The 10,393-nt window shown below is 38.2% G+C and overlaps 1 protein-coding gene across 4 annotated transcripts in view; it reads right to left on the reverse strand.

Moving 5' to 3' along the window:
- The window catches only part of LOC138011555 (serine/threonine-protein kinase TBK1-like), a 33,456-nt gene that overhangs the window by 16,855 nt on the left and 6,208 nt on the right, over positions 1-10,393 (reverse strand). For 3 of the 4 annotated variants that reach the window (XM_068858620.1, XM_068858622.1, XM_068858621.1), the window contains 7 exons: positions 9,540-9,646; positions 9,055-9,195; positions 4,904-5,033; positions 3,611-3,701; positions 2,904-2,994; positions 1,800-1,862; positions 207-301 (listed from right to left, as the gene is read on the reverse strand). In XM_068858620.1, the coding sequence (XP_068714721.1) occupies positions 207-301; positions 1,800-1,862; positions 2,904-2,994; positions 3,611-3,701; positions 4,904-5,033; positions 9,055-9,195; positions 9,540-9,632 (704 nt within the window). In that variant the 5' untranslated portion in view covers positions 9,633-9,646. Of the gene's footprint in view, positions 1-206; positions 302-1,799; positions 1,863-2,903; positions 2,995-3,610; positions 3,702-4,903; positions 5,034-9,054; positions 9,196-9,539; positions 9,647-9,743; positions 9,908-10,393 lie in introns of those variants that run through there. The other variant, XM_068858619.1, reaches the window with a different exon arrangement.

Here is a 10,393-nt window from a genome sequence, read left to right on the forward strand (position 1 = left end):
CTGATGGAGTTACACTTATTAAAGATAACAATAATTATTCTCCACTAAATTGGGTTAACTTTCAAAAGATAAAATAGCTATTACCTGGAACTTGACAACATCCCTGGCAAGACAGTTTTCCTTTTTGTGGATTTTCTTGCAGAAGTTTGAAACTTGGACAACCGTTATAGACTGAGTCACAAGTTCTTTGAAATCTACTCACTTACATGGTCTCCCTGTTCTGTCTTCCACCATATGGTCTGAAGGGTAGTTGCCCTGTGGCAATGTGGTAAAAGGTAACACCAATACTCCACAAGTCAACCTGAAGAGCAAGCACCATAATGAAAACAAGGCTCTTTTTAGGGACTTTCAAGATAGACCTATGATGGCAACTTAAACGTCGGCAAAAATGTCACCTCAAAATATAAATTTGCACTATCGTGAGTTTTCTGTGATTAGTCCATCTTGTTCACTTCGAACAATGTGGGGACAATGAAAAACACAGACTGCAGACCATCTGTAAAATGAAAATTCGGTTAGCCTGAGTTAGGCCTAAATAACATTCGGTTAGCCTAATTAGGCCTAAATAACATTCAGATTAGCCTGTTTACGGTTTGCTCTCAATGATAGTGAGGGTAACGCCATATTTTACCCCTGGTTTGCAAGGTCTGCAGTCTGCGTTTTAGGATGACCGTACAATGTGGGCAAAGTATCCTCAAAATAAATTGGAATGAGAGGTTTCAGAGTAAAAGTAAAAAAAAAGTAAAAAACGTTGTTGTTGTCCACAAGAATATGTGCTACAAAGCGTGTCTAATGTTGATAATGTGGTGCAAAATACCGTGCAAGCACAACCACCATTGGAATAGGGGGAGGGGGAGGGTTGGAGGGGGGAATGTTGGAAGAATTCAACCTTTATCATACAGACAAATTAGGGCGTTACATTTTCCCAACAAGCTTTGTCCAGGATTGTAGCTATATAAAATTAATGTTTTACAAAGGAAAAGAGCTCACTTCCAGTTGCCATAAATGGCTCAAAAACGTTGTATGCAAATTCTCATTGTTGACATTCATTTTTTTCCTCTTTTAACTGGAGATATTGTTGTTTTGTTGACGACTACGTCAAAGGTCGTAAAGTCCTTATTTTATAAAATTAGAAACCTGAAACATGTTTGTTTAATGAAGTACAAGGAAACAAGGAGAAAAAAAATGGAATGTCATCCTTCCTTGGAGCATGAGGATTCATAGATGAAACATATCACTTATCTCCAGAGGTAAAAAAAAATCAAACTTAGGTGACTGTGAGTTTTCAGCACAAAGTTTGTGAAAGACTACCAGTACTTTTTCCAAATGTTGTTTAGGCAAAGTTAAGCCCACGCCAATGTGGCCAGGATTTTTGTCCTCAAGCTTACATCATCTGTAGGGTGCTCGGAGGGGCTTACTGCTTGCCTCATGGTTTTTGAGCTGATCTTTGCAGAGCTTTTGTTTGGCTGCCTGTATTTAGCGATTGTTTGAGGATTCCAGCTCCCCTCCTTAGCCTTCTGGCCCTTTCTCACTTTGTGGCATTGGTAATTAAGTATGGGGTCAGGTGAGTATCTTCCACTGAATTCCTTTCAGTGTGATGGCGCTCACAGGGTTAAGTAAACATGTTTTGTGACAAAACATTCTCCGAAGGCCCGAATAGTTTTGATCTAACTCCACATCTAGTAGTTGAAACCATTTAAATGTTCTGTTGCTTTCTAGGACTTTTGCCTGATATATAATCACTGAAAAAGAGAGAATGGAGCTATGCAGAAAACGCTACAGTTTGATTGCATACTCACTGTAGCACTAAATGCCTTGACGCCATGTTTTCTTAGCACACCTCTTTCATATAGATCAGGATGCTGTTCATAATTACAAATGAAGATAATTATATTACGTTACATTCAATCAAGGAGGACTGCACTATGGTACAGGTTAACCCATTGACCCTATGATGTTACTCGTCAATGGTGGGGGGGAGGGGTGGTTCAGGAGTCACTGCGTTAATTAACAGCCTGTACATCCCCTCAAAAACTATGTCCCCTTTAACCCATTGACTCCTTGGAGTGTCTGTCTAACACCAAATGATGTTACTCATCAATGGTGGGGGAGGGGGGGGGAGGGGTGGTTCAGGAGTCAATTGGTTAATTAACAAGCTCTACATCCCCTCAAAAACTATGTCCCCTTTAACCCATTGACTCCTTGGAGTGTCTGTCTAACACCAAATGATGTTACTCGTCAATGGGAGGGGGGGGGGGGGGGGAAGGGGTGGTTCAGGAGTCACTGGGTTAATTAACGGCCTGTACATCCCCTCAAAAACTATGTCCCCTTTAACCCATTGACCCCTAGAAGTGAGACTTAATAGATTTTACTCTGTCTAACACCAAATGATGTTACTCATCAATGGTGGGGGAGGGGGGGGGAGTGGTTCAGGAGTCAATTGGTTAATTAACAACCTCTTCATCCCCTCAAAAACTATGTCCCCTTTAACCCATTGACTCCTAGGAGTGAGACTTAATAAAATTTACTCTGTCTAACACCAGGCTATTTTACTCGTCAATTGGGGAGGGGGGGGGGGGGTGGTTCAGGAGTCACTGGGTTAATTAACAGCCTCTTCATCCCCTCAAAAACTATGTCCCCTTTCACCCATTGACTCCTCGGAGTGAGACTTAATAGATTTTACTCAGTCTAACACCAGATGATTTTCCTCATCAGTAACAAGGGAGCAGTGCACTGGTCAATGGATTAACAACCTCTACATCATCCAATCAACCCTAACCCATTAATATAATACCAGAAGTATCAAAGCCCAGTGGTTAGGGGACAGATTAACTGTTGATGTTTTAATTCTTGTTTATAATTTAAGGTAAAATTTGACTATCAAAGAGAGAAAAGTTAGATACCAAGTATTCCTCTGTTCCATAAATCGACTTAAACTCTTCAGAACCTTCCAGTTCTCTTGCTGCACCAAAATCAGTTAATTTGTACACAAAACTGTAATATAATAGAATTTGCACATTTTCAGACAATGACTAAAGTCAGGACCCAATTAAGAAAAAAAAAGAACAGCTTGCAACATGTAAATTAAGACTGTAGTCCTCAAAGCTCAGAATTTATTCCTTAATCAAGGCTTGGAAGTTGCAATGGTGAGTCAAAAGGCAGCACCAGTAACAAATCCTTCACCTTTAATCCTCCCCTCCCTCCCCCAATAAACCTGGTTTCCTGTCCTTAGACTTGACAGTTTGACTTGCTGAAACCTCAGCTCACCCATGCACAGAAAATATTTACCATTGTCTGGCGGAGATAGCATCAAGTACCCAAATACCGGTAAATGTAAATCCAGGGCAACTCCTCGTTTAAAAAAATTGAGGGATGCAAAAAATTTAATTTTCTTCATGAATGAAAGAGAGCATTAGTTTCTGTCAGCAATGGATCGGTTTCTGACGTAGATTTATTACTTGAAAGTGATGGGCAACTGGGTATAAAATCACCAAAATAACCATTTCTAGACAGAAAACCTGTACATTGTAACCATCACATAAATGCTATTTAAACATGTATATCCAAAGGGTCTCTCTGTTTCTGTTCAATGTCCTAGCTCGCAAGTTACCTGCCATCATCTTTTGCAACTCTCATAATATTCCCAGGCTTGAGGTCCCTGTGCACAATACCCTGCTCCCGCAGATGTTTCATTCCTGCTGCTATTTTAGAGAAAATCAATGGCAATTGACATACAGTTTTTAGCTTTGTAAGCTCTTAATGACTTTTGTAGTCAGGGGTTTCAATAAGCACCGACGGCTGACGAAAAGCGGCAGCTGCATCGCTCGGAGAAGTCGGCTACTTTTTACCCTACATTGAATTAATTGAAGGATTCCGTCAAACCTGAAGTAAAATTAAATTTTGATTGACTTGAATGTACCTTTTTTAACCTCAATTTCAAAATAATTATCAGATTTGATATTGCCATCTTTGAGCTACAGTGCACGGCTATAACTTTTTTCCGCATTTTTGCCTAGACCAACCGTCACATTTTTTACGTAATTCAATTACGTTTAGTTACGCCTCAAACATATCAAGACGTTTAATGTAAAACAGGTCGTTATTGAGTAATCGTTGCATCAAGACTTGTTTTCCAAAAACAGTAAAATTTTCGTTAGTTTCATCGGTTAAGCCTTTTTGTTTGTTCACATTACAATGACATATTCATATCGTTCGACATGACTGATTTTTCATGTTGAATAATGTTGAAATTCGCGCTTGAAAAAACGCGCAAAAAAGGTTTGCCGTTCCCGGCAGCTTGAAATTGGTAGTAATGATGACATGAAGTTGTCGAAACATCATATAACGTTAAAAATCGTTAATTTTCCTTTTGAAATGGTTTTCCAAATCTTTCTTCGCTGGAAATTATCAAAAGAATGCGCTTAATTGCACACTCAGTGTCTCTGTTGATTAGAAATCTTCCTTCATCTTCAGTGCTGGAAATCACATTTCAGAGCTTCCAGATTTCACAATCGTCTGGGGGAGCATGCCCCCAGACCCCTTCTTAATACAGTTGGCTACTAGCCTCAAACCAGCTGCCTACTTCAAATTTTATTGAAACCCCCGTGTAGTAATGAAATTAAAATAGCCTTAGCCTGCACATTGTTTGTTTGAACATGGGTAAATTGCAGTTGTTTATCTTGAGAACCAGAATTCATACTTTAGCCTTTTAATGATAATCATTGTATTATTCCAAAATTTGAAAACATTGATGAGTACTTATACCTTTATCAGTACTTCAAAAGATATTCTGTCACAGCTTTTGGGCAATGCACTTCATGAGCTTCATTTAATCATTTGATCATTCATTTTTAAATCATTTGATCATTCGTGAGTAATGTTCAAAATTAATGTGACGTCTTACCAACATCTTTGACTACTTGCTTAAATTCCTCTTCCTGAAAACCATAAGCATTGCTGGGATTTTCAAGCATTGTGAAAAGGCTTCCACCAGAACACAGCTCCATAACCATGATTTCATTTTGAGTCCTTAGCTGCCAAAATGATTTCAAAAATGATAAAGTAAACAACAACAAAGTACTGTTACTGTTAAGTACTGTTAAGTACTGTTCCTTAGTATCAACATAATTTGCTTTAAAACGCATAACGCAAGGCACAATAGAACGAGACAATAGACGTATTGCTTTTTTGGAGGAGCAGGTACAAAATTTGTACTGGATCAACTCGCGAAAAACATCCCAGTTGATCCAGTCCGGGAAGGGGGGGGGGGGGGGGAGCCTATGCAACTTTCGGATTACATGACAGAACAACATCACTTATCTCCCCAGCACTACAAGCTGAGTGGTAAACAGCACGTGCTGGATTGTACAAGAATATTGGTTAGCAAGCAATGTACAAAGGCAAACAAGCCAACAAACTTGGGGGAAGTCACTGCACAGACTAAACCACACCATGCAGGGGTGTCCCAATTTTAATAAAGGCAAAGCAATATATCCAACCCATCTCCAAAGGGAAGGTGGGAGGGGAAAAACTTTAACAAATTGCAAACAGCTAGTTAGTTTACTTTAGTTTACTATAGAAGACAAACTGCCAAGTGAACCTTGGACGGCTAACTGAGGCTTTTATAGCTAGACTCTATTAAAGTAGCCAGTTGTATGGGTTCTACTATGTAACAGGTAGGCATTACACATGCTCTTTAGCAGTAAGGAATGAGGCCTTAACAGATTTGGCCATTGCAGATGTACGTTACAATGTGAGATCTAGGAACAAGGTCTTTATGTCCTCGTTTTATTTACAACAAGACCATTGATTTTATGACCCTCAACAACCGACTACAAAGAACACAAAGATAACTATTGCAATATGAATAGCCCTTTTACTAAGGTGAAGTTCCATTAACAGTAGTTTACTGATGGGGCAGTAAAATCTCATTTATCATTGCCATCATGTTGGCAGACAAAAACAGTAGATCTCTCTACATTTTTTTTTTGTTCAAGCCAACCAGCATTTCTTCCTTTTTGAAATCCTTGTTTGTAGACTGACAACAAACCACCAATAATAATAATTATTGTGAGTGGCACATGGTAATATTGCACTTCGAAGTTGTTTGCATAAAGAGGGGACGGTCCTCACTCAAGAGAGGTTTAGGAAGACATGAGGAATATTATGGTTAATACATGCATGTAATACAAATTGAAGCAGCTACATTTGGCTCCTACAACATACTTTTTTTTTCATAGTTCTCAGGTCTTCTGAACGATGGTAGTCAAATTCATGTTGTCCCAATTTATGCTATTTAGATACAAGACTGAAATCATTTACTTGGAAAAAATGGTGACTTCTTTACAAATTTTAATCTGGACAGATTTGTCTGAGTATGGAGTGACTCCCTCAATGTGTGTAGATTGAAAGCAATAATCTGTCCTTGACAAAACATTTTTTCAATAATAAGATAAAAATTTATCTTCCATTCTTCTGGCAACAATATGACATTCATTCTGAACATCACCCATATTGATGTCAGACGAATGGAACAAGAATGGAATTGTGTGATAGAAAATAGAGAGAAAGACAATCATTGTTGAAGGGAAGGTTTGTAGTTTTGTCTATCTTGGATACATCTATTTAAGCTTTCAATTTCCATTTGTGGCTACCAGCAAATTTCAGACTGCTCTTCCAATTTATCTATCTCTTTTGAAAACTCACTCACTTTCACATTGCATTATCGAATGAACTATCGATGACTGCACTGTTAAAGCATGCAAATTCTATTATCTTTAAGAAGATTACAACATTCTTTAATTTCCAAGACATCATCGAACCATCATCGTCAGTTATAGAATATTTGAAAAACCCTTAGGACTATATAACAACTAGGCAAAACATGCATAATTAATTATGATTAAGTGACAAGAATTACATATTTGAGTGAGTTACAGAGTGTTTGAAAGAATGTAGAGCCTAAAGCGTAAGTGTCAGGTTGACGTTATGAACTTGTTGGTTTAAATTCTATTACCTTTTATCAAACAGACACCGGTAGGTGCTGCTTCACTACTTTTGTTGATTCCAGAAAAAGCTTTCTCTTGTTTTTCATTTCAATGATGGAACCAGCAGTGTTTTGCATAGCTTATTTCTCAAAAATGAAGCGAAGTAGCACTGACAGAGGGAGGGGGGTAAAAGGGGGGTAAAAGGCACACCGTCGGCTTCCACTGTGACCAGTTTCATAACTGAAGGAACTACCAACATTAAATAAAGTGACTTCCCTTTACTTTAAAATCAGAGAGAAATGTCCAGGGCAATGTTGTTGGAAAATATTTTTAAAAAGCCTGCATTGGCCCTTTATGCCCAAAGCCCTTCAAAAATGCCTAAATTGCAAAAACATTCAATTTTTGCATCTGGGTAAATGGCAAGAAGGCCTGACATTTCACAACAATCAATTAAAAGAACACAGGAAAAGAGCTCTTAATACAAACAGGTACACTCTAACAAGTCAGCAAGCTTAAGGCTGTCATCTGCAACAAAAATGGCTAACATCTGTGACTTGTCTGTTCTCCCTTGACGAGGAAATTGAACTCTCTAAATCAGATAGACTCAGACAATAAAAGAAAGGGATACTCATTCAAGCTTTATCTTGAAACAGCTGTAAGAAAGCTCTTCTGATAGGTGGCCAAATATGGTAAAAAAATAACTTCTAGCCATCAATAGTAGCAACATTTGGAGTCTATTATAGTCAGTATGTCGGAAGAAAGTCAGCTGCACTGTTTTGTTTTATCTTTTAGAACTTGAGACTGCCTTTCAATGAAATATATGAATTGTTGCTGCAGTACCTCGCAACACTTACTGAAGATCAGCACAAACTATCACAGATCGACCCATTACAGAAGACAACAAAACTTGTATTTACTGTATTCATTTGGTGGGAAGTGAAGCACTGCACTGATCATAATATTTATCTTCCATTACAAATCAAAGCAACTTTCCCATCACTCATGTATCTTTGAATTTCTCAGTTGTTTTGACTTCCCTTAACTTACACGCTTCTGCAAGTTACTAATTCTTGAACTCATTTTTGCTATAAAAGCAATTAATTATACTTTAGAATAGACCTCTCATAATGGCAGACAAATAAAATATTCTTGTTTTAATGCTAATAAGCCTTTCTAGCCTCAATATCACAAGCAAATTTCAAAAGACTATTGGTTTCAAAATTAGGGCAGTAGGTCTAATTAACATAAATACAAAAGAATGTAAAGGACGTGGCCATTTATGAAAGTGGTCTATGTGACACTTCGTTTTAAAAGCAAGTTAAGCGCATCAAAGCTGTGAATAACGTACCCCTACTCCTCTCTCCCATCAATGTTGCATTTACCAGTTGGTTTTTGCACTCCAACCCATAAACATCAACATTGAAGGGGGAGAGGGGGCAAATTGCTGTCTGTGTTACAACATTTGTGACTGAGACTGTAGTCTTAAAAGCCATTTCTCACTCTAAGCTTCAGTCTGAATATTTTAATTATCTTAACATATCCATGCGAGACAGGAATACACCGTTTTAAGAGTTCTTGACTCATTAAGTATTTCGACTTCCTGCTATACTGTATATTTTAATCAACTTGAGATGAAAGGTTCCTTTGTTTCAAGATGTCTTCGTTCCTCGCAGTTTCAAAGTTATTTGGAAACCTTCTTTCAATAGTTACTTACAGTATTTCTTTTGACATATCTCTCAGATCATAACAAAATTTAACTTCCGTGTTCAAAATGAACTAATTCTGTTTCTGTTTTGGTGCGATGACGTAAAGGGGAATCCCCACCGTTTCTAGGCTGTCTGTCGCAACTTGATAAATCATGCACCCTGGGTATCAGATGATAAGGGGTGTAAAAAGTAAGCAAAGACTTTTCCCCGTTGTATTGTGTCCTTGCACTGAAAATCATTGCAAAAAATGAGGAAAAACAGAGTACAATATCCAAACACTCGGATACGCAAACTCGAGACAATTCAGTGTAGACTAATCACCAAGGAATGCCAAAGGGCAAATTGAACGACAACATATATACCTCAATTTCGGTTGCAAAAGTCTTAACAATATTCTCGTGATCCAGTTTCAAGAGTACGTCGTACTCTCTTCTTCGAACCTCAAAAGGTCGCATCATTCCAAAGTTGTTCGAAACCTTGATTGCACAAGTCTCGCCAGTTTTCTGAGAAGAAGAAAAGCGAAAGTAAACTCAAGACATTTTCAAATCTGCAATGAAAATGAGTGATCAACTATCGCAACATTATTGAATATTGCTCTCCAAAGCAAATTTGGTTGAAGACCGAAAGCAAAATGCGATGAAACAAAACGCCCTTAAAAGACCGTTTTTTCGTTTTTTGTGCTCTTCGTACGTTAAAATAGTCGCAGAAAATGCAAATATAGCTAAGCAACTCCTAGTATAGTTATTGCTGTTTTAGGAGTAAACTCATTAAAGGCAGAGTTGAACACTATCGGTAATTTGCATCTGAGTGAGATGGGAAAAAAATTATCATAAATTAATTATCTTGCCTTGTTTCTGCCTTTGTAAACTTCTCCAGTAGCTCCTTGTCCAAGCAAATCCTTAAGATTCCATATGTAGGTTTGGCTGCTTCTGATCTCCATGTTAATTCGATGGTCTAGATTTCCGGGAAAGAAACATCACATTAAACGCGAAACTACTGAGGCATACGTTTCTTGGAAAACGACCAATTTGAAGCGAAACCCAGCACATACGTTTTCGAATTTATGTTGACCTCTCATTTACGTGTAGTTAGAGATTTCCGATTAAAAGAACGGACAAGAAATATCACTCCAGAACAAGACAAAAAAATTGCGCAGCTGGCTGAACCAATCGATCGATCTTCGATTGCTTCGTGTTTACATTTTAGGAACGCAAGGGAGTGCTGAAAATAACGAAATAACGCCGTCACGAAATTTTGTGCGTGACAGAAAGTTAACAGCTGTAGTAACATGTAGCCTGCGAACGCAGACGTATTTCCGGCAGAAACGACCGCCGGAAATACGTCTGCGTTCGCAGGCTAAGTCACATGAGGTCAGCACAAAAAAATCTTTGATCTATGATTCTGCGAGAAATTCGGAAGAGGCAGCAAAAGATTGCTACGCAAGCAAGCAAAAGATCGAACCACTGATCATTCCATGTGATCAATTTAGTAACCAACCAACAAAACAAATCAAAGGAGAAATGTGAAGAAGTCGTGGATACACTGCTTACAAAATGGGAGTTATGTCGCGATCAGTTGCTTTCTGGTCTTGTAAGGGAATAATGACTGAATTCGTTATTGATTTTTATCTAAAAAAGGGAAGTGGTATAAATGCGTATATATCGTATCAAGCATCGGCACAAATGCAGCGTCAAAATGTTT

The sequence above is a fragment of the Montipora foliosa genome, chromosome 7 (genome assembly GCF_036669935.1).
Source record: "Montipora foliosa isolate CH-2021 chromosome 7, ASM3666993v2, whole genome shotgun sequence".
Taxonomy (NCBI): Eukaryota; Metazoa; Cnidaria; class Anthozoa; order Scleractinia; family Acroporidae; genus Montipora; species Montipora foliosa.